The sequence below is a fragment of the Notothenia rossii genome (genome assembly GCF_949606895.1).
Source record: "Notothenia rossii genome assembly, chromosome: 4".
NCBI lineage: Eukaryota > Metazoa > Chordata > Actinopteri > Perciformes > Nototheniidae > Notothenia > Notothenia rossii.
Window position 1 is genome coordinate 81822332 of NC_136902.1, and position 27464 is coordinate 81849795.

Sequence of the window (27464 nt, forward strand, 5' to 3'; positions counted from 1 at the left end):
CCGGAAGTGTAACAGTTTCACAACAGTCATAAGCAGAGCTGTAGGGTCATGGTTCATATGCTGAAGGGGCACTAGAGTGGACTGGACTGTAACAGTATACATTATGGATTCATTTGAACTGACATGTTCTTGGAAACCTCCACTTTATAAATAATAACTAGTATTAATCTGCACAATTTTGTATTTTTGTGGACCAAATCATTTTCAGATCACAATTACAGAAATATCCTGGGATCTTCATACTTCTGTCGCTGCATTTTCCCAGTTATCATGATCAAAGAGTAGAATAGTCCCCTTCAAACAAGGAAACTGAGTTAACATGATTTCTCCGCAATTTGTTTTAGTGTGTGTTCAGACAATTAAAGCTGCTCAATCATATCTATTAAGTAAGAAATGTATTTATTTATACAAACATGAACTTCCTATGTGATATTATGCTTAAATAAGGTAGCGCATTCTAACAAATGGACAACAGGATGAAAAACAAATTGAGGATCTTAGAGAACGAGCCACCTTAATTAAAATATTATTGGAGCAAATCGTCAATATTTACTCTATTTAAACAATTTTTGAATAAATTAATATTGTTCATTTTTATTTACAGGGCTAGTTTTGGGATAGTGCCTCACAGTAGAAATGAGACTAACTGCTATCAAAATCCATCTTTTCTACAGCAATTGCAATTTCTGGAAAATGCATCCTAAAGTGACGAGGTTTAAGTTTATCAGAACATTTCTAGACCAAGCTGCACCAGACACGACTGAGGTAAGTGGTTCAAATAGCAGGCTTTTTTATAGTGTCATTTATACATTTTATTGGCAAACATGTAAATATAATACAGATTAAATTAAAAGAAATGTAAGAAAATATTAAAAGATTGCTGAAGGGCAACATTATAAAAGATTGCAGGGAAACAAAATCATGATTTAAGTAGAACCGTAGACGATCATCAGTGGGAACCAGTCCTCAAACCTTCATCCTGCTCATCATCTGTGGGATACAAAACAAGTGATTAAACCAGAGATCACAGTGAAGCATGTTTTTATACAATATGTTCATTTATTGAAAGCTAAAGCCAAGTGTGTTTTTGTGACAGATACATGTGAAAACCCATAAAGTTTATATATGAAATGAACACACCGTGTCTTATTATGGCAAAAGTAAAAACCCAACCAGCCAGTGTAAGTCAACAAACCCTTATTCCACAAAATACAATTACTTTTATTGACCTTTTAACACTTCCACAAAGGTTGCCATCATTTCCAGACCCACGCTTCTGAAAACGGTTACTTAAATGTTAATGATCATGAAGTGTTTCGTCATTGTCAGATCAATCAGATCCCTGATTAGAGATTTCAAACAAATCCATCTCTCGTAGTCAATAAGGACAAAATAAATAACACTAAAACTAGGGCCAGAAATCTAATCAAAGGTTTACGTCAGCATCTCCACTACGTGCTGCTGTTTGATTATCAGCCGATGATGATTCTTTGTCATGCCTGCAGCCTCATATGCAGCCTGCACTCCATTTACACTCCATTTGGGCTACACAAAATAGCAAAAGAGGAATGCTGGCACGGGGAAATAAAGTACAGAGAGAACATAATAATAATGTTTGCCCTGTAAAACCCTGAATGGATTTATCTGTGTGAGCGTTTACCTTGCGAGCACTAGATGGACCAGGAGACTTTGCAGACCTGCTGGTGGTCTTCTGTCCTTTAGTGGCAACCTGAGGGGATTTAAAGCTGCCAGTGTTTCCTGTCCGTGCCACTCCAGCACGGGAATCTGCCGCAAGGTTGTTTTCCTGGCATTTACGCACAGACTTCTGAGCAGGCGATTTCTTTGAAGATTTTCCTGGGAATTTCCGAGTGGAGCTGCGTAGTTTGTTTATGTTTTTCGTAAGAAAGTTGTTTTTTTGAGGGGTGTTGTCAATACTGAACATCATTGACTCCCTCCGATCAACCTAGAGAATAATACAAGGGTAACTGTTAGAAAAACATGCAAAAACATTGTATGTATTCTTTTGTTCCCTAAAATGACATGTATGTAATATATTCTGTGTGTGTGAAATATTTCACTCACTGGACTGAGGGCGGTTCGAATCTGAGAGTTGAAAGGCTCTCTCATCACGTTCTTGGCTTTGGGAGTGAGTGGTGGGGGGAAACAGCTGGCCCTCACCTTTTTCTGTCAGATGGAAACGTGGAAAGACAAAGAGGATTTCAGAAAGTTACATTTAAGACTAACTTTATGGTAAGAGTAAGCTTTCAGATAACAAATTAAATAAGCAAACAACACAAAAGCCTGACAACTATCCTTTGAGAATAATACTCAAAATGTCTGTTCATATGTCAGCCAATAGGCAAATTTGGTATTCAGGCAATTGGCAAAGACATGCAATATGATAAGATACTTTACAGTTAATTGTCAGAGATAGCATAGGGAAGAGGTACATTTTCAATACTAATTATATTATGAATAACCTTTCAATGTAAGGAAACCTCAGTAAAACATTAAAGATGGCCTATGAAACATTCATCATTTGCACTTCAGTCAGGCTCTCACATTAAGCAACACAAAATGTAACGAATACTTATGTCCTGCAGGACGCAAACCAACCTCAGGCGAAGTTTGGTGTACGGACAGCGTAGATGAAGACCGCTTGGTGCCTTTCGGGCTTCTCGAGCTGACGGTTTTTGATGGCAGCTCGGGCATCAAGGACAGACGGTGAGAACGAGTATTGGCAGCTGCAGCCGAGTGTCCCACCATGAGAGAGTGCCGATGGGAGGCGAGAGAATCTTTCAGCTGGCCCGGCATGGTGGACGCCCGGCGGATGGTGTCAGACGGGTCGCCCGTACGGAGCTCTTCGTCTGTGAAGAGGAATGTCGCGCTACGGCATGGCTGAGAGAACAGAGAGAGAGAGGGATTTATTAAACTGATAGAAAAGGATTAAGGGCATAGAAATAAACAAAACATGTAACCTTTTTTGGTACCATTTCTTAGGGGAGGGAAGTTAAAGAAGACCTGAGATGTGTACCTTTTCTGTGTATTTCATTTGACATTTTGATTCGATAAAAACATTAAATTCTATTATTGTTTTGCAGAATCTTTTTCTCTTGTTGATTTAGTTAGTTACTGTTTCTAAAATACAATTGTTTATCTTTCACATTTTTGAATTCACGTTAATGTGTTTTTGTGGTTCTTTCATGGGCAGTAAATGTTAATGAGCACTGACATAACAATATGCTAAACGAATAATCTTTTTCTCAAAATGTGTCTTTAAAAACAACCACTGGTCAACCTCTAAATATGTATTGGGATGGTGGGCAGTACACGACCAGACCAAGTGTATTATATAGTTTTAAGCCAACATTATCATAATGTTTGTTTTACTGATTTATTGCCACAATAATTCCCTGTGCATTATATCTCAATATTTTCCCCAGCAACAGTATGTCTATGGTGTTCAGTGCATTGAGTGTCATCTTCTACTAACGTCAGACTCCACGGGGTAGCTGCTCTTCAGATGAGGAAGGACGGCCATGTTCCTGGCCTGGAGCTCGGCAATCCTCATCCAATCATCAGGTCCACCGTCAGGCTCGTTCTCCGCCCCTGCACAGAATGTACTGGCAGCTGAAGAGGGAACAGATGTAGAAAAAACATTTTTTTTATACCCACCATTGAAAAAATGGACACACAGATGGAGATAAAGGCACGCCTATTTTAAACTTTCAAATGGGGTTTTGTCTCCAAATGACTAAACTATAAAAAAACTGTTACAATTATGTAGTTATTAAACATTAAAGCTTGCCAGTTTTTCTTGGTCTTAGATTATAATAAAGTATGGATTCGGGGGATTTAGACTATATGCCGGACAGAAAAATATATTGGATGTTGTTACTTGCACTTGCACTCTAAGACAATGGGATTACCACTTTTTTACGGTTTTTGATATTCTATGATTAAAACATAAAAAGATAATTTGTGAAATAGTTGGCAAAATAATCTGAATAGTTCATTTGGGGCCCATTTTATCCACAGGCAGTTTTGTTGGTCCCAGCTATGCATTTACCAGACAGACCTCTTTCTTAATTTCTCCTTAAGTACAAGCTCCTGTGAGTTAGCCAGGTGTCAACTTACGCTGTGAAAGCATGGTGCTCCGCCTGTAGCCTGGAAGACCGATGAGTTGGTCGCTGGCAGCGCCGGTCAATCTGGCAGGTGTGTCTAACAGCTCCATAGGTACGGGGCGTGCAGAGTGGGCACTGGAGAGGTCTGGATGGGAGCGAGCCGAGGCCAGACTGTAGAAAGTGTCATCATGCTCACCGCCACCTGGGGTTTTCTACAGGTTTAAGGGTTAGGAATTTCAAGAGGGCAAGTTAGAACATTTTGGTTCAGCCGTTTGAATGCAAGTCAACACTGCTGCATTTTTACACAGACAGCAATGCTCCCAACAACCTGAAGAGCAAACACAGCTCTTTAGTTGCAAATTGTTATATTATGGTCAAAACAAGCACAGTAATGCTAAAGATACACATAATGTAATAGTATTATTGAACAATGAGAGTGAAAGAACCAGCTAAACCTTAAGAAAACTAAATAAGCAAAATGTCCTCGTAATGAATGTATTTGAGGAATAGTGATAAAGAAACCATTGTGATTACGGTATCTAACTGTTAAGGGACTATATAAATGTAGTTTATTCACAGTGTGCCTTATTGTGAACATGCAAAACATGCAATGAGTGTGCAAGTGAGTTTCCTCCACCTTGGTCAGGGTGATGTTAATAACCTGTGTGGTCCTTCGTCGCTTCACAGAGGAAGTTAGATTTTTCCGTGTTGAATCCAACTCGTGTGTGTGCTCTGCATTGATCCTAGGCGAAAAAGAAAACAAGAATCTTATGTAGTAAGAGCAGTGATATTGGTTTTCACAGAAAAGTATGTATGTATGGGAAGGGAAACTTAAGAATAATTTGAAAAAAAATACTTCCAAAAAATTACTGGAATAAATGGTTCAACATCTACTACACTATACTGAAAAAAGCATTTAGATAACTATAAAACCCCCACCACTTTCATTCACTAAATGAGAATATATGCCTCCCAAAAAGGTGGCTGTTCTGTGAAATACCACAGTTGTCTCAAGTGTCTATAGTACCTGTTGATCTGTCTGCTGTTTATAGGTGTAAAGTACAGGGTCTCCAGGGACTCCGCCTGTAGATGCCTGTGTTTGGCTGCCAAGCGCTCTGAACTGCGAACAAGCGGTGTGCTTGATTCATCAGGCGCTAAAAGTTTTCTGCAAAGGTAAGAACAAGAGTATTGTGTGAGAGTAAAATACAAAATAAACTCCAGAATGCCATTAATGTTAGATTTCATGCGTTTCTCTCAAGCCTTATATCTTCTTACTTGAATCAGACATGTCATTCAAATAATGGGAACTAATTTATCGGGGAATAATGTCAATTCAATGTTATATACTGTATGTAACAGGTGAAAAGCAGGAGTTGGTTGGCTAAAATTGATTATCTTAATTAAATGTATTACTAAAAGTTTTAATAGTAAATCTTATTTCCTTTGTCCAACTTTAACCAAATATAACCAAAGAAATCATCAGAAACCATTTGGAACGAATGGTTTCACTTTATCGAACAGTTGCACAAGATTTCAAGCTACGTACGTGTCTGAAGTGTTTTACCTTGTGTTGTTTAGAGAGTCTTCCAGGGAGCTGTGGTCCAGGCTGTCAGAGCTTATGGCTTTCTTCTCCTTTGCTTTAGTGTTTACACTCGAGTGTGCATCGGCAACCTCCATGTAAAGGGACGTCCGCGAGCTTCCTTCATTCCCATGAAACTTGTTCTGTGCACGCAGGTTACGTTCAGCAAACGCCAGCTAAATGGTACAAAATATATAGTGATGAAGGTCAGCAGCAAAACATTTCTTTTTTTATTATTTAAATAGATCGTTTTTCATTCTCCCCACGAGTCAAAATACCAACCTGTGCCTCTAAATTGGCCAGCCTGTTCAAAAGTGCTTTCTCGTTGGATTGGGCCTTCTCCAAATCAAGTTGAAGCAGCTTGTTTTCCATGGTAGAAGCATTTCTTTCACACTCTTTCACCTCCAAGGATTGCTTGAGTTCAATCGCCTCCTCTTGGCTTTCCTGGAGAAGCTGCTTTTTGCCATTGTAATGGCTCATGGCCTTCTCCATCTGTGGCATTGTGATAATAAAACAAATGTTAATATTGATAATTTTGGACTCTTAACAAGCTTATTAGGAAGGTAGAAATACAAGTAGTGAATAGTGTTATGTCCTTGGAGGATTTGTTTTACACCAACCTGTGCTTTGTAATGTTCTGCAGCCTCAGATTTAGCCGACAGCTGTTCTTGTAGGTCTTTCTTTAGTGTTTGGATTTCGTGTGCTTTTTCTTTCTCTTTCAAGAGTATCTCCTTCTCCTTTTTCAATATCTCCATCTCATGCTGTAGCAAAGATTCCAGTTTATGAGAGGCCTTGTTGTCTCTCTCCATGGCCTGCGTGGCTTGAGCGAGTCTATCCTTCTCAAACACCACAGCTTCATGTTGTTCCTCCAGAGCTTTCTGGTTGTTTTCCGTCTGCAGTATCCTGGCCATGAGTACTTCTTTTTCCTGAACCAGAGCCTCCTTTTCTCTGAAAGTGGCAGCCTGTTCAGCCTCTTTCACTCGGATTTCTACAGCTTGTGTCTCTCGGTATTGGTCCAGCTCTGCATTTATTGATGCCAGCTGCTGCTGAAGGAGCCCCATCTGCTCAGCGCTGTCCTGCTCCTGCTTGGTGAGCATGACTAGCTGAGTCTGAACCTTCTCCTGAGCTTCTGAGAGAGAGTCACCCATATCAGAGAGTTGTGTTTTTAAATCTCTGATCTCCTGCTGTAGCATGTCCGACTGTATGGATCCCTCATGTTCCAGTGTGACCAGCTGTTCCTCGTTTGCCTTGATCTGATCCTTCAGTACTTGTAGCTCCCTTTCAGATGTCGTATTCAACTTTTGGATGTTATCTCTCTCCTGAGAAATCTCAATTTCCTTCTGAGTCAGCAGGTTTTCTTTAGCCTGAACCTGCTCAACTGTAGTCCTCAGGGATTCATTCAAACTTTGGACTTGGTCCCCAAGACATTTGATCTCGCTCTGCAGCACCTCTGACTCATTGCAGTTTTCAACCTTTAACAGGTCTACCTGGCCTTCCTTCTTTTGAATCTGCTCTCTCAGCTGACTGACCTCCTCCTCAAGAACTGCTCTGGTCCTTCCAAGTGCCTCAATCTGCAAAGTGCTCTGCTGCTTCTGCTCGGCCAACAACTCATCTTTGGATAGAGCCTGGTCCTTGGCGTTCTCAAGAGAATTGCTCATAGTATTTATTTGTTTGTTTAGACTTTCAATGTCTTGCTGTAGCAATTGAGATTGTGTAGATGTCTCTGTATTTAGAAGAATGGATTGTTCCTTTTTAGCACGAATCTCTTCATTTAGCATCTTTACCTCATCTTGAGATGCTACCATTTGCACCTTGAGTGCCTCCTGAGCTTCTGAGAGAGAGTCACCCATATCAGAGAGTTGTGTTTTTAAATCTCTGATCTCCTGCTGTAGCATGTCCGACTGTATGGATCCCTCATGTTCCAGTGTGACCAGCTGTTCCTTGTTTGCCTTGATCTGATCCTTCAGTACTTGTAACTCTCTTTCAGATGTCGTATTCAACTTTTGGATGTTATCTCTCTCCTGAGAAATCTCAATTTCCTTCTGAGTCAGCAGGTTTTCTTTAGCCTGAACCTGCTCAACTGTAGTCCTCAGGGATTCATTCAAACTTTGGACTTGGTCCCCAAGACATTTGATCTCGCTCTGCAGCACCTCTGACTCATTGCTGTTTTCAACCTTCAACAGGTCTACCTGGCCTTCCTTCTTTTGAATCTGCTCTCTCAGCTGATTGACCTCCTCCTCAAGAACTGCTCTGGTCCTTCCAAGTGCCTCAATCTGCAAAGTGCTCTGCTGCTTCTGCTCGGCCAACAACTCATCTTTGGATAGAGCCTGGTCCTTGGCGTTCTCAAGAGAATTGCTCAAAGTATTTATTTGTTTGTTTAGACTTTCAATGTCTTGCTGTAGCAATTGAGATTGTGTAGATTTTTCTGTACTAAGAAGAATGGATTGTTCCTTTTTAGCACAAATCTCTTCATTTAGCATCTTTACCTCATCTTGAGATGCTACCATTTGCACCTTGAGTGCCTCCTGAGCTTCTGAGAGAGAGTCACCCATATCAGAGAGTTGTGTTTTTAAATCTCTGATCTCCTGCTGTAGCATGTCCGACTTTATGGATCCCTCATGTTCCAGTGTGACCAGCTGTTCCTTGTTTGCCTTGATCTGATCCTTCAGTACTTGTAACTCTCTTTCAGATGTCGTATTCAACTTTTGGATGTTATCTCTCTCCTGAGAAATCTCAATTTCCTTCTGAGTCAGCAGGTTTTCTTTAGCCTGAACCTGCTCAACTGTAGTCCTCAGGGATTCATTCAAACTTTGGACTTGGTCCCCAAGACATTTGATCTCGCTCTGCAGCACCTCTGACTCATTGCTGTTTTCAACCTTCAACAGGTCTACCTGGCCTTCCTTCATTTTAATCTGCTCTCTCAGCTGATTGACCTCCTCCTCAAGAACTGCTCTGGTCCTTCCAAGTGCCTCAATCTGCAAAGTGTTCTGCTGCTTCTGCTCAGCCAACAACTCATCTTTGGATAGAGCCTGGTCCTTGGCGTTCTCAAGAGAATTGCTCAAAGTATTTATTTGTTTGTTTAGACTTTCAATGTCTTGCTGTAGCAATTGAGATTGTGTAGATGTCTCTGTACTTAGAAGAATGGATTGTTCCTTTTTAGCACAAATCTCTTCATTTAGCATCTTTACCTCATCTTGAGATGCTACCAGTTGTGTTTTTACATCTCTGATCTCCTGCTGTAGCATGTCCGACTGTATGGATCCCTCATGTTCCAGTGTGACCAGCTGTTCCTCGTTTGCCTTGATCTGATCCTTCAGTACTTGTAACTCTCTTTCAGATGTCGTATTCAACTTTTGGATGTTATCTCTCTCCTGAGAAATCTCAATTTCCTTCTGAGTCAGCAGGTTTTCTTTAGCCTGAACCTGCTCAACTGTAGTCCTCAGGGATTCATTCAAACTTTGGACTTGGTCCCCAAGACATTTGATCTCGCTCTGCAGCACCTCTGACTCATTGCTGTTTTCAACCTTTAACAGGTCTACCTGGCCTTCCTTCATTTGAATCTGCTCTCTCAGCTGATTGACCTCCTCCTCAAGAACTGCTCTGGTCCTTCCAAGTGCCTCAATCTGCAAAGTGTTCTGCTGCTTCTGCTCGGCCAACAACTCATCTTTGGATAGAGCCTGGTCCTTGGCGTTCTCCAGAGAATTGCTCAAAGTATTTATTTGTTTGTTTAGACTTTCAATGTCTTGATGTAGCAATTGAGATTGTGTAGATGTCTCTTTATTTAGAAGAATTGATTGTTCCTTTTTAGCACGAATCTCTTCATTTAGCATCTTTACCTCATCTTGAGATGCTACCAGTTGCACCTTGAGTGCCTCCTGAGCTTCTGAGAGAGAGTCACCCATATCAGAGAGTTGTGTTTTTAAATCTCTGATCTCCTGCTGTAGCATGTCCGACTGTATGGATCCCTCATGTTCCAGTGTGACCAGCTGTTCCTTGTTTGCCTTGATCTGATCCTTCAGTACTTGTAGCTCCCTTTCAGATGTCGTATTCAACTTTTGGATGTTATCTCTCTCCTGAGAAATCTCAATTTCCTTCTGATTCAGCAGGTTTTCTTTAGCCTGAACCTGCTCAACTGTAGTCCTCAGGGATTCATTCAAACTTTGGACTTGGTCCCCAAGACATTTGATCTCGCTCTGTAGCACCTCTGACTCATTGCAGTTTTCAACCTTTAACAGGTCTACCTGGCCTTCCTTCTTTTGAATCTGCTCTCTCAGCTGATTGACCTCCTCCTCAAGAACTGCTCTGGTCTTTCCAAGTGCCTCAATCTGCAAAGTGCTCTGCTGCTTCTGCTCGGCCAACAACTCATCTTTGGATAGAGCCTGGTCTTTGGCGTTCTCAAGAGAATTGCTCAAAGTATTTATTTGTTTGTTTAGACTTTCAATGTCTTGCTGTAGCAATTGAGATTGTGTAGATGTCTCTGTACTGAGAAGAATGAATTGTTCCTTTTTAGCACGAATCTCTTCATTTAGCATCTTTACCTCATCTTGAGATGCTACCATTTGCGCCTTGAGTGCCTCCTGCGCTTCTGAGAGAGAGTCACCCATATCAGAGAGTTGTGTTTTTACATCTCTGATCTCCTGCTGTAGCATGTCCGACTGTATGGATCCCTCATGTTCCAGTGTGACCAGCTGTTCCTCGTTTGCCTTGATCTGATCCTTCAGTACTTGTAGCTCCCTTTCAGATGTCGTATTTAACTTTTGGATGTTATCTCTGTCCTGAGAAATCTCAATTTCCTTCTGAGTCAGCAGGTTTTCTTTAGCCTGAACCTGCTCAACTGTAGTCCTCAGGGATTCATTCAAACTTTGGACTTGGACCTTCAAACCAATGATTTCATTGTCCAACATGTCTCTCTGAAAATTGAAGAAATAAGAACATTCATGACCATCTGATACAAACAATTAAAACAAATATTGAAAAAAGCAGACTTTATATTTGATAAACTCAATTCAGCTTTAACATTAAATTATTGACCTCACCTCCATTATAGGTCCCATATTCTCTCCTGCTTCTTCCTTGGTGGCCATGTTTAAGTCGTCCTCCAAACAGGAAATCTTTCCCTGCAGAATCTGAATTTCTTCAGTCAGAAGCTCCTTGGAAACAAAACAAGGCACAGCATATTAACACTTTTCAATAGTAATCATTCACAAACGACATAGCATTGCTTTTTTTGTTGCAAAAAAGTTTAGATCTTATGTTTACTACCAGAATCATTTAAAGATTTTCCAACTAAATTTGATTGGAGTGTACCTTTTGAGCGGTGGCTTGGTTAAGCTCTGACTGCAGTTGGCCTGTTTCACTTGTCCACTCCTCCTGAGAAGATGTTTGGGTCTGTGTCAGCCTGCCAACTTCTGCCTCAAAGATGGCAAGCTGTGAACACACGGTTCTCATCTGCAAAAATATGAAGAGAAACATTCACAATCTGCATTCAGGATTCAAGCAAATAAGAACTTCCTGACTGATTTTTAGGAAGTTATATTCCCCCTCTGCATTGTGAAACAAGTTACAGAGAAAACCCCAACATCAACTTGTGGTTGTTGATAATAATCAAGTTGTAAGAGGCTTAATTAAAAGATGCTCATATTTTATTTCAATAGTCAACAACCAAAGTGTAACTTTCTTTATTTTTCAAAGGCTTGACTAAGTCTTAAAATGTCATTATCACATAAAAGGGTTGCTATAAGCGATTATCCCACTCAGATTTGCATATTCACCATATACAAAAACTGAGTTTTAAGAAAAGTCGGTTGGTATTGCATCTTTCCAAGACATACAAATTGCACATGACTGCTATTATTTTTCCAATCCCCTCAGTGATAAGACAAAGAGCTTACATTTCACAGAAAAACTTGCATGTTTTTACCTGGGATGACAGTATACCATTTTCATCCGCCAGCTCATCAACTTTGCGTTCCATTAGTGAGGTGTTACCCTTGAGGTCTTTATTTTCCTTTAACATCTCATTAAGACGCATTTGTAACCTAAGACAGACAAAAAAGGAAAACAGTTCCTCATATCCATTTCAATACAATTGTTTCATGTTCAGGTTATGATATAAAACAAGCACTTTGAGCAAAATGTCTGACTGGTTACACATGATCATATTGCCGAGTTAAACATTTGTGAGATATTTGATATAACATTCACTCTCCACTTGCCATTTTTGAATGATTAATACTTTGCTGTAACATGAACTTAATATCATTTGTAATCGCAAAGCTACTGGCACATCAATATAAAAATATATTCCAAATAGTTATTGACAAACTTTAAGATAAAAGCATATCTTGGATTTAGAATGTTTAATTAAGTCTTTCAGGAATAAATCAATTGTAATAATTCCAACATTTATATATATTTCCAAATGTCTTCATCCTGGGTACTTACGTATTGTTCTTGGTCTGAAGCTCAATTATTTGTTCCCCGATAAAATTTTCGTGATTACCATTTGCTTCTTTGAGCTTTTCCAAGCGGTACTGCAACTGGCAAATATGGGACTCTGAAGGAAAGAAAAACAAGTAGAACATGGTTTAATTTGGATAGAAAATAATAAAAAGAGTAAATGAATAGACTGACATTATTATTCACGCTTTCAGTGGCACTTTGACAGATAACTCCAATGTTAATAAACATTACTGGGAATAGAAACCGCAAAACAAAAAGCATAAAAAGTTTAACTAGTATTATTATTTATCCATCACTTAAATGGGGTACCTTTTTGTGCAATGAGTTCCAGTCTGCTGGCCAGCTCCCGCTCCAACCCATCTTTGTAGTCTCTCTCCTTGATCATCTGTCTTTCCATCTTCCTCAGCTGAAATTTAGGCGTGTTCATTATATCCTGCAGAGGAGAGTTGCTGTGGAAACCAAAGCAGAAGCAAAAGAAATACAATCAAATCAAGATGGCTGCTCATGGATTTACACACACAAAGAGATATATACAACTATCAGATAACATGTATATTAGACTGCTTCATGTTATGTTTCAGTCATATCCAACCCTTCAGAGTCAGCCATATTCTGATTGTGTGAAATAAAAAAACAAGGTATAGTAGATAAACCTGCTTCCATGTTCATCCCAAACTTTTTATAACAAAAAATAGATACACAGCTGTCTGGAGCTGACAGCCTTTCAATGGACAAAATTATATAAAATTGAATAACGTTAGGAAAAAGGCTTTGATAGACAAGTACCCAAATTAAAGGTTTGGATTAACGTTGCCCTTAAAGTTACGTATTCGGATTCAGACTGTGTCATATCAATTCAAATTCACACTGTTACCTGGTTAAAGGAGAAGCCACAGTTTGCATGTCCATAAATGAGACTTTCTGTCTGCGGTGGAACACAGGGGAGTCGTCATCAGACAAAGAGGACATAGTCGACACATTGGAAGAAGAGGCGGTTGCTGATCGCTCAAATGTTTCACGGTAAACAGACATATCTGAAATTCATGGAGAAATATATTTAGACTTATTTTACAGCTTGCATTTTGAATACAATCTAGACAAATGGTGTTATAAAGCAGAATTGCACATGTGATACTAATGTCTGTAAGTGTGGCATATTATAAAGAAATGGAGGATTGAATGTGTGACTTACGTCTTCTTTCTAAATAGGCATCAAGTCTTTTGTTCAGATAAACGCAGCCGTCACTCTCCATTACATAGGAACCAGTTAGGTTTGCTATCTCTAGCTACAGATAAGAGAATAGGCACAGAATAAAATAGTAGCACAACACATGATAAATGAAATGTGATGCATCCAAGTGGTGAACGCATGCACTTCGTAGCAAATCAGAAAAAAAGCTTTCTGCTTACCTCCGAATTAGATTCCATCATGTTCAGAGTGCAGCGGTCATTCATTATATCGTGGTACACAAGCAACAAAAGCACCTGGTGGCATCACAAAGAATAAGTGAGATTATGGTCCTCTGTTTATGTTTGTATTTGTAATTGTGTTTGTTTCATACCTTTGCAATTTCTACTGTGAGATGTATCCCATCTTTTATGTTGTCCCAAGATAATGAAGTGCCTTTGGCTGCATTAAATCTGCAATCCCCTAATAGCAAAATCGATAGAATAGATAGATGGAAAAAGAAAAAAGCAATATGTCACATATGTGAAGGTGCCAAAGTGTAAACTTCAGACCACGCCCAACAATGTCACAGGGAGTGGTCTGGAGTAGCACATTTGAAATGTTTAACCAGAAGACGTTAGATTAATCAATGCCTTACTCTGAGCTACTTCATACAACTCAAGAAATTCTTAATGATTTTTGCTGTGTCAAGCACTGTCAGATGACAATTCAAGAGTCTTCTGCAAGCAATCAGTACAGTGACAGGTCTAGAACACGGTAAGCCTTCTTAGCACAAAACTGGAAGCAAGCTAGACTTAAATCACATTAAAGCAAAATCTGAAAATATATATATTTTTAAAGGTATAGAATCTCACTTTTCAAAAAGTCTGCAATGAGCTGGAATCGATCCTCCATAGTATTACTGACACAGGAGTTGGGTTCCTTTTTCCTGAGAGGACAGAAGGAAATAGGAATAAAGTGGAGGTTTAGAGAAATTATCATCTCTATACTTCAAAAAGAACCCACTTACAAGAAAAGCATTTTGAAAATGTAGTTCAATCACTTATTTACACAGAACAAACATGTCATCACATGATGCTCCCTGATAGCTACTACTTACAGCATATAAACAACTTTCAGTAAGACTGTCCCATCTTGTAAATCGTCGACAGTCATTTCTCGCTCAGACAGTTTTAAGTTGTTTACCTGCAAACACATGACATTAGTTTGACAAGTTGGGTAAACAAACGATTTAATAATGGTAGCTACAATCAACATATTGGCACTATATGACCAAGTTTACTTTCAACTTACCCAGCTCAAAAGAGCCTTTACACCCAAATTCATCTCGGCTGACCCTTATTCCCCAAAGGGATTTCAACCTGAAAACGTGGAAACAAACAAGCCTTATCAGATAACGAATTAGCAAATATAAGCATTGACTTTGATTATTGACGTTCACAAGTTTTCATCCAAAACTATGTTACTTAACGATAGGCAAGGCAAGTTTATTTATATAGCACCTTTCAACACAAGGCAATTCAAGGTGCTTTACAAAAATGAAAGACATTCAGACAAAGACATTTAAAAACAGTCATTAAAAAGAAACATTAAAAGAAAAAATACATGAATAAAAAGTAACAGTGCCGTTTAAGATATGAATTAAGGATGCACGATATTGGAAAAAACTGACATTGGGATTTTTTCCCCGTGACTGTTGAAACTCAGGTCAGAGTCCACGACCACACCTAGATTTCTGGCTTTATCTGTTGTTTTGAATATTGCAGACTGAAGCTCAGCGCTAACTTTTATACGTTCTGCCTTATCTTCAAAAACAATTACCTCAGTTTTGTCTTTGTTTAATTGGAGAAAGTTCTGACATATCCAGTCATTGAAATAAGTAGTTAAAGTTAACGATACACCTTGCGAAACTTCTGGCTTGCATGTTAGCAAAGTTATTGCAACTGCTAACATATAATCGTTACTGTAACGCTAACTGTAACCTATCGAATGAGTTTATATTTAAAGACCAACGATGATAAAGATGTGGCTTACAAGCAGTGACTTACCTTGAAAGTAGTTGTCCTTTTTTTATGTTTCGTATTTATTCTTTCTCTGAAAAGGGACACAGCCACCAGACTACCTGCCTAAAAATAAACAGTGTCCCGTGCAAAAACCACACTATTCAAAAAGGGTAGTTTAAATTCAAGTCAGCCAATCAGGTTTCAAATATTGACGCGTCTGAAAATAAGTGAATCTGATTGGTTGAAATGCATGACGTCTTTAAAGTTGCGCTTGTTTTTTACGCCGCAGCGTTTCGGTCTAAAGTAGGCGGAGACAACTTACGTTTAAAAACCAAATGCACCCAGACCACCCAGACAGTATTACGTTATTGGGTAATATCAAGCCCCCAGGAAGTGCGCCGGACATCCATGGGAAATATTCACAGTGGACATTAAAATGTTGTTTGGTTCAATTTTCTTCCGTGTCCGAATCATTACGTTACACGGGGGCCAAACAAAACATTGCTCCCGCTTTGCAGCAGCAGGGCGCAGGCACTGCATGTTTTTGTTTAATGTTTCCATTTATGTTAATTTAATTGTAGTTTTTAAATTACTGTCTGGTCATTAATGTGTTTACCTTACTACCCGACTCCGGATAAGTGGTTGACGATGGATGGATATTACAAGACTTGATAACTGCATACGAAATGATTATTTTTGCAAATGTATTGTAAGGTGTTTCTAGCAAGCGAGTAACTATACATGCACAGTTAATAATTGATAGGCAGCATGTGTGCTCCTTAGCGGCTTATAACTCTGTAATTATCAAATGTTATACAGTGTGTAGCCTATAGGATTAGAGGTCTTTGGATATTACTTTGGGCAATTGCAATTTAAAGGTTATCTTGATCGATAATAAACCCTAACTACAAATCCCATGTACCTGTTGGTTGGCGTGGAAACGCCGTGTTGTATCTCCACAGGCAGGTAGTGTAAACACGGGTTGCTCATTATTACCCTGAGTTAAATAGCGTGTTGCTGAGTTTGTTGGTAATTTTGAATAGGCCAACATTAAATCAAGGTAGGTTCATAACCGGATGTAAAAGGGAACAGAAGGTATTCAATTGTGTTTATATACAAAATATAAGAACTGCAACGTAACAGTTTGTGGCCGCTCCGTAAATTACTGGGTTATGACAGCAAAGCTATGTGTTTGAATATTCGTGATATACGATGTTAAAAATATGAGGCTTTTTGTTTTTCAAATGAATTGCGTATGATCTTCTTATTTACGATGAAGTCACTGTCCTTCAACAGGTGACTGAAATAGAGGCGTGATTATGTATGGAGCTCCAGTGGATTTATCTTTCAAAAACATCTGCAGTTTGGAAGGTATACACTTATACACATGTTTATAATTTTACTGTGTAGCCTAAGCGTCTTTGAGTTTCATGAAAAGCGCTATAAAAGTCCCATGTATTATTATTATTATTATTATTATTATTATTATTATTATTATTATTATTATTATTATTATTATTGTGTTTATTTTTATTATCTTTGCTTTTTAATGACTGTTTTTAAACGCCATTTTCTTAATGTCTTTCATTTTGTGTAAAGCACTGTGAATTGCCTTGTGTTGAAAGGTGCTATATAAATAAACTTGCCTTGTAGCCAATACTATTGTGTGATTCCTACCTAAACTATATAATGACGACCTCTGCTAATTTGACCTTTGCTTAAATGGCTGAACATTACAGTGAATTACCATTAAGTTATCTAAACATCAGGGGAACAAAATCAGCATATCTCCAAAAATATGAATGGTCTAATGTACTTTGCTAGAAAAAAATGAAAATGCCTATAAGATAGCTACTTCATGCGGAAGACAGTAATACATAAAAAGGCATATACATGTTAAATTAAGCAGGGTTAACAACCCACACCTAAAGACACAATATATGTTTATATATTCTATATACTGTTTTATATAGTTATCTATATATATATCTATGTATATAGTTTAAAAACATAACATATTTTAAGTTCAATGGACATTGACATAGACACAATACACATACAGCTGATGCCTTGGAAACAATGTTCACCATATAAAAAAATTGTAACAGAAACTATTCAATTCAAAGTATATTTTTCCCTTTTCTTGTGTCTCAGACGCATGGACTGAAGAACCCAGCAGGGGTCTGCGGCCTTTAAAGAGAAATTCAGAGATGAAGTACCCAAGCTGCTCTCTACGTCTCAATAATAACAACATCCTCGATCTCCATGACCTCCAGAAGACGGTTAACTACTTCCTGGCCGAGCCTTCACAGCTCGCCTGGCTGGACCTCTCCTTCAACAGCATCTCACACATAGATAAAGTAATCTTCCTCTTTCCTTGGATTAGCATGTCTTCTTTCTCCCACAGTACATCTGCAATATGCATGTACATGTTTTTGCTTGTGTTCCAGGTTTTGTGCGAGCTGCGTGAGCTGCGTGTGTTGTATCTTCACGGCAACAGCATTTTCCTTCTCTCAGAGGTGGACCGGCTGGGAGCACTACCACATCTACACAGCATCACTCTGCATGGAAATCTCATAGAAACCAACAAGGCTTACAGGTGGAGATTTTCCTTTAAATGTACCCCAAACACATTCTGCTTAGCTGTATGATGATACTTTTAATGATCAGTCATTGTTGTGTGGTTATTTATTTAAAAAACTGAGTGTGAATGAATGTGCAAAGACATATTTTTCCAAATCTTGCACTGAACTTTAATTTTGAACATATTTCTTGTACTATTTTTATAGTATCTTTTTCATTTTCCTTTTATTTTTACTGTCATAGTCTATATTTTTGATTAAGCAGTACTTTCCTGTCATTGTATTTTATTTGTATACAATTGATTTTTATCGGATGCACCAAAACACCAAGGCAAATTCCTTGTAAGTGAAAACCCACCTGGCAATAAACCTTATTCTGATTCTGATTTAACAATATGCAACGGTGACACTTTACTAAGATAGTCTATAGTTAACACTCTATAAGTCATCAGTTGACATTCAACAACACTGTTTCAACAGACAAGTAACATGCATTTAACTAACTGCCAGTAGAATATAAGGTACATCTCAAGTGTTGATCTATAGATTTGACAAAAAGTGTCTGTTGACTGTTAACTTTTGCAACAGGTTATTAACCGATATTCAACCTTACTATCTGTAGATTGTGTCAACATCTTCAAAATGTACAATCAACTACTCAAAATCAATCTGTCAGTTGAAAGTCAACAGGGTCGACTATCTGTTGATAATGTGTTGAGAGTCAAGATGTCAACTAAAGATTACATTAAGCATTAGTTGATGATCAACAGATAAGCAACTTTAGAGTTTAGTTGACTATTGCATTAAGCATTAGTTGATCAACAGATAAGCAACTTTAGAGTTTAGTTAACTATTACATTAAGCATTAGTTGATGATCAACAGATAAGCAACTTTAGTTGACTATTACATTAAGCATTAGTTGATGATCAACAGATAAGCAACTTTAGAGTTTAGTTGACTATCTGTTGATTTCTCAACTAATCTAGAGTTGACTATCAATATACTTTTAGTAGGCATTCTCCACTAAGCGTTTGTAGGAATGTGTTAGGAGGACTATCCAATTAAAGTGAAAAACAATTGAGAACAGTAGAAATTCTATAACCTATCAACAGAACACATATATTCATCCACAAATTATATGCAACAGACATTGGAATAAAGCAAAAATGTTTTGCACAACTGATCACGAACACTGGATAACTGAAGACTGATGACTTATAGAGTGTTAACTATGGACTATCAAAATAAAGTGTTACCTATACAACTGCTGGTGGTTTGCTGAGTGAGACTCAAATACTTGGCAAGCCTGTTGGTGCTCAGCATTGTAACAGGTGCTTAAATGCACATCAAGCTCATGTTACAGTCCATATTCCAGTCTGCATAGCATCACCACAAGTGCACACAGAAAGAGAGAGGGGCTGCTGGTCAAAGGTCTATTCTAATGAACCGGGTTCTCATAAATCCTGAACGTTTTTGAATCATTTGTATTTAAATGTGTAACACCAGAAAGGGGAAATAAGGTTGGATTTCAACATTCAATTGTTGCAAGCAAAATGTATTAAAACGATTTAGTGCGTGTGCATCAATACTTGTTTTTGTCCCTTTAGGAATCGTGGGATTTCTGCTCTGCCTCAGTTGAAGACGATGGACTTCAGTGCTGTGACCCGACAGGAGCGAGTCATGGCAGAGATTTGGCATCAGAGCAACAGCCGCATCAGAAGCAACAAGTTGTTGAAATCATAGTTTCACCCAAATGTCCTGTGCCCCGAATCCATTGCTATAATCATTTCTAAAACATTGTTTGTTGGTTTGAATATTTATTGTTAAATCAGCACTTTTTTCAATGCTTTTGTCCAATTTCTTTGATGGAATTAACAGTTTGGGCATTAACATACTGCTGATGTGCAGCCACTTCACGGATATAAGCAATAAGACAAGAGTGCTTATGTTGAACATCTTTAATGAGATAATTAAACCAAAAAACAAACAAAAACAACAAATTCTTAAAACTTTTTGGTGCTAGCCTAAGATATATCAAACATATGTCAGGTAGTAGAACACATTTGAGTAACAAAGAAAACAGAAACAAATGCCAAGAACCCATTGCAAAAAGCTCAAATCAGTTGCGTGGTTGAAGTAATCACAGCCTTGCAGATCATCCCTTTAGAGACTGCTCCCTGCACACGCATACAGTCATGTGCTCTCCTCCAAAGAGCAAGTAAACATTTTAAAACACAAATAAATAATCACAAAAGGTCTCGGATCATTTTATCTGTTTTGGTACATAGGTTGTTAGCGCTCCCCCAAACTGCTACAATGGTTAGTTTCTGATTAATATGAGTAATTCAATCATATTATAGTCTGCAGCGAAAAGCTTTGCTTAAAAGCTAACAATTGCAGGCCTTAAAAGGGTTCTTCAGTTTCATAAAAACATTTGTTATCACTACTCAAATCTTAGCCAATCCTGACCAATGAACTCTCTACAAAAAGAGGAACTTCGTACAACTCACGTTTTTATGATCAATCAGAAAATTCTGTACAAAGGCGGCATGAATACATGATTAATGTCCGTGCACCCTACACCTGCCCGCCCTCTGACAGCTGTATGCCTCGTCTGCTATTAAATATGTGAAGTTCTGGGATTCGATTTAAAGAGTTTGCCAGATACATTTTCTCAGTGCTATTAAAAAAAGCAGAGGACACATTACTGTCTGTAAACTCAAAACCAGAGACATTACGCCCACCCAGCATCCCCCTGCTTATGTTCGCATCCTCACCCTCCAGAGTACACCAACCATAAACAGGTCAATTTAGCCTCAAATGGAACAACAGATGACCCACTGGAGAACAAATAACCAACTACTTACTGATTACGTTTGGGTGGCAGGGAGACATGGTTGGTGAAGTGTGACACCAGATAACTGGGTTGTGTGATGCCTAAAGTCTCTGCAGCACACATCAGGACTGTAGAAGTAAACCGTCTAAATTATAGTGACACCTTGCTGACTTATTTTCTTTACTTGACTATTTCTGAATGTTTTCCCAACTGACAACAGAGCTAAAGGCATATGTAGTGCTAACTTTATGCCATATTGCAAGTTTTTATCCTGGTGAATGGCTAAAATACCATTGTACTTGCACCTACAGTACTGTGGTCATTTTAATTCTTCCATGACACAGATATTTCTTATTTCTCCATGTTCCAGTGGAGATTGTATACACACCAATAGCTGATGCATTGTGCCAGAAATCCTTCAACTCTATCCCAGCTAAATACACTGTGGGACACTTCCATGCCTTTATAACAGTCTGTTTGCCTGAGTGTACAGGCGAAGGGAACAAACTAAATGAAACTGTGAGTAAAATTAGGGAGATCAACAAGTAGGATAAATTATGATTTTCCAGCTGGTTCTGACTGAGTCTGTGATCCACGCATTGCGTACAGAGGAGTAATTGTTGTAAATAATAGAGCACACCCCAATGGCCCTTCTATAGTAGACCATCTTCCCTTGCCCATGCTGATTTGTCACTGACCCATCATTATGTACACTAAATTAAGATGGCCATAGGGTGCAATCCTACATCGTTTCTGTCTTTATAGCAGTTAGAGGCATAGCTAAGAAGCAGAAAGGACTGAGATGCTTTAATTAATGGTGGGCTTGTGGGTGTTGATGCAGAAGTGACATAAAAGAGAGCGTGATGGGAAAAACAGTATGCAGGCCATGGAAGCAGAATCAGGGAATGGCAAACTGGACCACCAGTTCTTCTTTAGCATCCACTTTGATTTGTGAAATTGCACTGTAAGCATACGCTGCTATCTTGGATATCTGCAAAGAAAAAGAGAGACAGCGTTTATGTGGAGTTTGAAAAAAGATACAATTCACAGTTTCCATGTGTAAAAAAAAGACTAGCTTACTGTGTATGACCAACAGAATGTCTTGGACACAAACCATTATAACAGAAAAGTATTAGATATCCTTCAAATCTATTTTCAGCCGCACACAAGTCCCACCCCCACACACTGAAATGCCTAACAGCTACATGTTGCATGCCAAATGTCCCTCTGATGTTAAATCTAGCCAAGAAGGAAGCACACGACAAGAAGCAATGTGGGGGGTAGAAAGACATGCCAACATTTCTCCCGTGTGCTAGTGTTTGATTACCTGTTGAACATCTGAGTATGGCACCAGGTCACTTGCAAGCACTTGGTGGGGCTGGCTGGTGAGGGAAGGGAGAGCGAGAGCTTTCCTCTGGGGCAGATTGTTACTCAACACAGCCAGCTTAGTACTGAAACAAAACAAAAGCTGTATTATCAAAGCTGTATGAAAGAGGTTTGGTTAAAACACAGTTTGTCACCTTGAAGCTTAAAGCGGATTGTTGTGTCCTCAGAATCTCCAGTTTAATCTGCACCTGTACTTTAGACTAAACACAGCTGCTGTGTTTGGCAGAATTCTAGCCACTAGACATCATTGTACCTGAGGTTTAAGGTAAAGTTTGAGGGCATATGCCTACGCTTTTTCATTTTTTCATTTTTATGTAATCACTTCCTCCATTTCATTCTCAAGTCCTTGGGTGGGTGTTGGCATTTTAAAACATTGTTTTCAGTTTCATTCTCATCCCTTTCCTCTATGACAGCACACACCATTACATGTCTTTGGATATAAAGCTGGCTCATGTCTCAGTAGTTTTCAAGGCTGATCTCTCTTTCCCATTAGATAGACATTTGTGAGATCTAGTATAACCAGACAACACAACCCAGTAATGCTCTAAACAGTGTCCATACAGGATGTACAGCACAAGGTAGGCTCAAAATCGTACAAACTAAGAAGGTTATCATTAAATGGCTCTCATAACAAAAATACAAGCTCTTTTAATTGTTTATTAGCTGCCTACAGGTATGATTCCTCAAGTAAATGATAACCGTCCTTTGGTGCACACTTGTCTGAATGCAGACAATGATTATTGTTATCAATAACTATTATCTTTCTTAACAAGAAGGTAAAAGCAAAAACAGAAGATGCCTTCATTGCAATAAATACAATTGGATTACAGACATATCCTTCCCTATAACAACAGCAAAAACAACATGGCGGTACAGAAAACAGGAAGACAGCAACCCGCTGGACAGTATTCCTTACGAGAGGAAGAGCAGGACACAGTAGGACTGAAAGAGAGACTAATGGCGGGCACGTTTCAGTAACTTCCCCTCTTTCAGGGCTCTCTTCTTTTCTGCAATTTCCTCCACAGTTGGGCGGCTGATCACACCCATCCCATACAAGCAAAACAAAATGGAAAACTGCAGAAACCAACAAATACTGCCTACTGCTCAGTCACATACCTGTATTGCCTAGCTTTGTCCATGTATTCATGCTGCTCCATCATGACAGAGTCAGCTGCTGAGACATCAATGATGTTCCTGACAGAGAGGAACAAATGGCAGTTTCATTAAAAGGAGTGTATGAATAACTGCTTTATTATTAGGAAACATGCTGAATCTGGCTCATCTGTGTGTGCACGAAGGACTGTCTTACTGTGCCGTCTTAGTGAGGATGGATGTAAGGAGGGCCTGCTCATCTGTCCTCGCGGAGGGGACACTGGTAGTGATCCAATCGGTCCCATTTGGCGGTTTACTAACAGGGTCCGGGTGGGGGATCAGCGGCTTACGTTCATTACGCTAGAAAGGATGATCAGAAAAAGAATAAGTACAAACGTTTTCGGCTCATGACATTTTAATGAACTGTGTAGCAATTCAAATGTACAGAAATAAGTGCCACATAACTTTCATTACCTAACTTTAGTTTTATGCAGCATGACATTAAACATGATCAATCATTGATAAGGAATAATAAAGTACAGTTTGACCCATCACAATTATTTCCCTCATTAGATACTTTATAATTAAAGATCACTGTCAAAATGTAACAATTAGATGTGGTGTCAAAGGCTTGATTTATCAACAGCACTAACAATGCATTTGTCAACAACACAACACTTATGTTGTTACATTAAGTAAAGCTTGAGAAAGATGTAGGCCCTTTGTACATAGCATATTGAAATAGGCAACCCTTTCACTATTAGGTTTAGGCTGTACACAATATTCATACAAAAGTTGTTATACAAGGGTTTTAGTTTTTTGTAACCACAATAAATGTGTTTAAACCAAGACAACCCATTTCTCAGAAACATTTTTCCTGAATTTTAGTCGTTTCCCTTTCCTTTTTTTTTTATTTTTTTTTTTACATACATACATATTCCCCTAAAATTGCAGTAAAACTCGTAGATTAACTTTACAAATCATAAAAGTTATTCTATTGTACTATTAATGCAGTTATTAAGATAAAATTAATAACTGCATGAAGGCAGCACGGACTAGTTTCCGTAAACTAAAAATAGCTAGGGTCATATGACACAACTCACATCAAGTACATGGTATCCAGAACATAAACCATTAATGGTAGTAGTCTGGAGGAATTAGACATATATTCATCTGCTGGCAAATATGGTGTTAACAGATTGGTTTAAAAAAAATAAAAAAAATGAATTTAAGGAAGTAACACTGATTTAACTAGCTAAACATAATGTCCTGATAATAGTAAAAATGACAGTTAATAGGTTGCCATATGTCTGCTTTTCTTCTGCGTTTGCCTTAAGATCTGTCAATTATCTTTTAATTTATTATGGTTTCTCATCTATGTGCCAACTTCACAGCCTGGGTAAGGCCTTTACCGAAGGCTTTAACTAGCATGCTAAATGTGTCATATCACTATAACTATTAAATGAATGGCCGGTTGATGACCTTCTCAGACATTACTCAAATGCATTTCCCGTAAAATACATTCTCGATAAAAAAAACAATTGAATCACATAAGTTGTTTCTTTATACAACGTAATATGTATCGGGACAGACGTAGCCGGCTAGCAGCTAACTACCTGCTCTTGGGTATCGTTCTCGCTGCTGTAACAGCACCCCATGTCAGCGTCCGAGGGTCGAAACTACACAAGCCCGGCTTCTCCGTCAGAAACGAGCCGTGTTTATCTTCTCCAACATAAAACTGTTCTCCTGCGTAGTTTTACTTTAGCTTCATGTAAAGGTAGGAAGCTACTGTCAACAGCAGCTCCTCGGAAGAGCTATCACATGACAGCGGCTCTGGTGCAACAACACAACGACGACTTCCGGTATAAAAGAAGCAGCTGCGGACTCCGTCACGTGATGGAGGATTTATTTTTCAAAAGGAGAGTTACGTTGAAGCCAAACGTAACATTAGGACGGAGCATTAGGAAAACCATATTAAAAAAAAAAAAAAAAAAAAAAAGTAAAACGATCAAATCTTACATTTAATAATACTTTAAAGTCCCAGAAAGCATGCCAGTGGTTTTGGCAATTCAGGAGAGAGAAGCCCTTTAACCCTCTATGGCATGACTTTTTATTTTGGGAGGAAAAAAATGTTCACCATGTGTTTTAGGAGCTTAGGGGTCCCTGATATTATATCAATTATAAAATGTGACCCCCCCACACCCCTCAACCAGGGGTTGGTTTGTTGCCTCAGGGCAACAATGTGCTACGAGGTTATTGAAACACCAAGGATTTCTACAATTCAGAAGAAATAGAAAAAACAACTCTATATGAATTCACGTGTGTGTATGTCTGTGTGTCTGTGTCTGTGCGTGTCTATGTGTGTGTGTGTGTGTGTGTGTGTGTGTGTGTGTGTGTGTGTGTGTGTGTGTGTGTGTGTGTGTGTGTGTGTGTGTGTGTGTGTGTGTGTGTGTGTCTGTGTGCCTAACCCTATCTTGACCTTCACTGTCCTCACTGTCAGATGGAATAGCCCTAACAGCCTGATCGTGTCCCTTCTGCCCATAACAGGTTTTGGTAGCCATTTCCTGTAAATATCAGTAGATGGTAAAGTAAAAACATTGATTAGGTTTATCATTTTACAGCTGAGCACATTTGCCCACTTGCATGATATTGCCTGGAAAAAAATTGGTCTAAGTGCACAGTGTTGCCCTGAGGCAACAAACAACAAAACATAGTTGTAGCTAATTAATAAATACATAATAAGTCTTTAAACAATCAAATATAGTTCTTTACGTATTCATGCACATGCATTTATTTTTTATTTTAAGTTGTGTACATTTCTAATATGTTAAAAAGAGAAATGTGTCTTACCAAGTGGTGGCCCTCAGTCCCCTGCAGCTTTGCTTGCAGAAAGGACTGCTCCACCCCAAGACAAAATGCCACACCCATATAATTCCCTCATTTTATTGGACACTAGCATGTCAGGTGACATTGTGTATATTTAAAAAATATATATATTTAGAGGGCCAGTGTGAGGTCGAACAAATTGGTTTGTTGCCTGAGGGCAACAGTATGCCAGAGGGTTAAATTAAGACTTGTAGTTTGTTACTGAACTCTATGTGTATAATAATTACAGTCTATAGCCTATTACCACACTACAACAAACCAAAGGCTACAGTTCTGAGGTTGTAATTGATTTGATCATTTCCATTCTATTATACTCTAAACTTATTATTTACAACATTCATTTCATAGCTTTTAATACTTTGCATGTTCTGATTATTAAAACTCAATACATTACATTGCATTAAGCTGCCACCTGTATCCAAAGCAACTTACAAATACACACTCACAAATGTTCCTATTTATGATAATCAAAGACTGTGTAGCATATTTTCCTGCTAATACTTTAAATATATATATTTTTATTATAGAAATAGCCTACTGGTTGACCTCTGTGCATGTAATGGCTGCTATGTGTAATCTGCTGTGCATGCAGATCACGCATTGGAAGTATATTGGATAAATTAACCTGCTAAATATTTTTGATATTGCTCCACTCTATCTATTTGCTATTTAACCTCCATATTTTTATGATCTTAAAATGACTCTGCAAAGTCGCCAGCTTCAGTTGTGATTTACGGTATGCGCTACCCTGTGGTTGAGTAAAGCGCCAACTGGCACCAATTCATGTTTTTTATTTTGTAGCTATAATAGACGGTAGCACATTTAGTCAATTGAAAAACATTGCAAATATGTAATCAAGTGTGAGCTGTCTATACTACTACTACAACTATACTACTACTACTATGACTACTACTACTACTACTACTACTACTACTACTACTACTGCTACTACTACTACTACTAAACAGAATCAAAAAGACAGCAGAAGGAGAAGGGAACAGGACGAGGCATGTTGGTGCCATGTGTCAGTCTCCCTGGAAAAAGATGAAAGGGTCTCTCCTACCCTCTGGCAGAGTATGATGACAGGGTACCAAATGTAGTTCTTCTCCCAATACATTTGTATTTCCACTAACCAATTTTACAATACTGACAGTAATGTTTTGCAAATCTTTTCATACACCAAACCAGCGTTCTGTTTGTTAACTAAAAATGCATTTAATGTAAGTCTTTGTATTCATCCTTAAAGCAATTATAGCTGTTTAGTTTATTTTAAACTTTATACAGAAATCATGATGATTGAAATAGATACTATTCCTGATTACAA

At 38.5% G+C, this 27464-nt stretch overlaps 3 protein-coding genes across 7 annotated transcripts; 1 reads left to right on the plus strand and 2 right to left on the minus strand.

The window, feature by feature from the left end:
• Positions 1-419: 419 nt before the first annotated feature.
• numa1 (nuclear mitotic apparatus protein 1) lies at positions 420-15516 on the minus strand. 4 transcript variants are annotated; one of them, XM_079676220.1, is made up of 24 exons: positions 15403-15516; positions 14648-14715; positions 14454-14539; positions 14209-14282; positions 13728-13816; positions 13576-13650; positions 13358-13451; positions 13040-13199; positions 12475-12614; positions 12148-12259; positions 11624-11741; positions 11011-11151; positions 10740-10853; positions 6324-10613; positions 5986-6195; positions 5689-5879; positions 5152-5289; positions 4762-4867; positions 4138-4336; positions 3494-3630; positions 2617-2898; positions 2083-2184; positions 1661-1963; positions 420-990 (listed from the first exon to the last, which is right to left on the minus strand). In XM_079676220.1, exons 2-24 carry the CDS (start codon positions 14678-14680, stop codon positions 967-969), a joined length of 7218 nt encoding a protein of 2405 aa, XP_079532346.1. In that variant the 5' UTR covers positions 14681-14715; positions 15403-15516; the 3' UTR covers positions 420-966. The 4 variants fall into 4 exon arrangements, with proteins under 4 accessions (XP_079532346.1, XP_079532345.1, XP_079532344.1 ...); XM_079676219.1 differs by lacking the exon at positions 420-990 and adding an exon at positions 1013-1276 and having other exon boundaries at positions 4786-4867; XM_079676218.1 differs by lacking the exon at positions 420-990 and adding an exon at positions 1013-1276.
• A 239-nt stretch (positions 15517-15755) lies between these two features.
• Positions 15756-21634, plus strand: lrrc51 (leucine rich repeat containing 51). Of its 2 annotated transcripts, none has more exons than XM_079676604.1 (5): positions 15756-16417; positions 16654-16728; positions 17512-17717; positions 17808-17956; positions 19548-21634. In XM_079676604.1, the coding sequence occupies exons 2-5, from the start codon at positions 16677-16679 to the stop codon at positions 19681-19683; spliced, it is 543 nt and encodes a 180-aa protein (XP_079532730.1). In that variant the 5' UTR covers positions 15756-16417; positions 16654-16676; the 3' UTR covers positions 19684-21634. The 2 variants fall into 2 exon arrangements, with proteins under 2 accessions (XP_079532730.1, XP_079532731.1); XM_079676605.1 differs by having other exon boundaries at positions 15756-16323.
• On the minus strand, positions 19884-25104 carry lamtor1 (late endosomal/lysosomal adaptor, MAPK and MTOR activator 1). The gene is made up of 5 exons (XM_079676606.1): positions 24871-25104; positions 23472-23614; positions 23279-23356; positions 22104-22227; positions 19884-21767 (listed from the first exon to the last, which is right to left on the minus strand). The coding sequence occupies exons 1-5, from the start codon at positions 24910-24912 to the stop codon at positions 21675-21677; spliced, it is 480 nt and encodes a 159-aa protein (XP_079532732.1). The 5' UTR covers positions 24913-25104; the 3' UTR covers positions 19884-21674.
• Positions 25105-27464: the final 2360 nt, after the last annotated feature.

What these genes read in the sequence shown, in the direction of transcription:
- numa1 (XM_079676218.1), bottom strand. Translation starts at nt 14,680, where the DNA reads ATGAATTTGGGTGTAAAGGCTCTTTTGAGCTGG. An exon ending in TGCCTATTTAGAAAGAAGAC is followed by an intron (nt 13,200 to 13,357) that starts GTAAGTCACACA and finishes CATGAATTTCAG; the next exon opens with ATATGTCTGTTTACCGTGAA. An exon ending in TTCGAACCGCCCTCAGTCCA is followed by an intron (nt 1,964 to 2,082) that starts GTGAGTGAAATA and finishes ATTATTCTCTAG; the next exon opens with GTTGATCGGAGGGAGTCAAT.
- lamtor1 (XM_079676606.1), bottom strand. Translation starts at nt 24,912, where the DNA reads ATGGGGTGCTGTTACAGCAGCGAGAACGATACCCAAGAGCAG. An exon ending in AGAACGATACCCAAGAGCAG is followed by an intron (nt 23,615 to 24,870) that starts GTAGTTAGCTGC and finishes CATCCTTTCTAG; the next exon opens with CGTAATGAACGTAAGCCGCT. An exon ending in ATCCTCACTAAGACGGCACA is followed by an intron (nt 23,357 to 23,471) that starts GTAAGACAGTCC and finishes CCTCTCTGTCAG; the next exon opens with GAACATCATTGATGTCTCAG.
- lrrc51 (XM_079676604.1), top strand. Translation starts at nt 16,677, where the DNA reads ATGTATGGAGCTCCAGTGGATTTATCTTTCAAAAACATCTGCAGTTTG. An exon ending in AAACATCTGCAGTTTGGAAG is followed by an intron (nt 16,729 to 17,511) that starts GTATACACTTAT and finishes CTTGTGTCTCAG; the next exon opens with ACGCATGGACTGAAGAACCC. An exon ending in GCATCTCACACATAGATAAA is followed by an intron (nt 17,718 to 17,807) that starts GTAATCTTCCTC and finishes CTTGTGTTCCAG; the next exon opens with GTTTTGTGCGAGCTGCGTGA.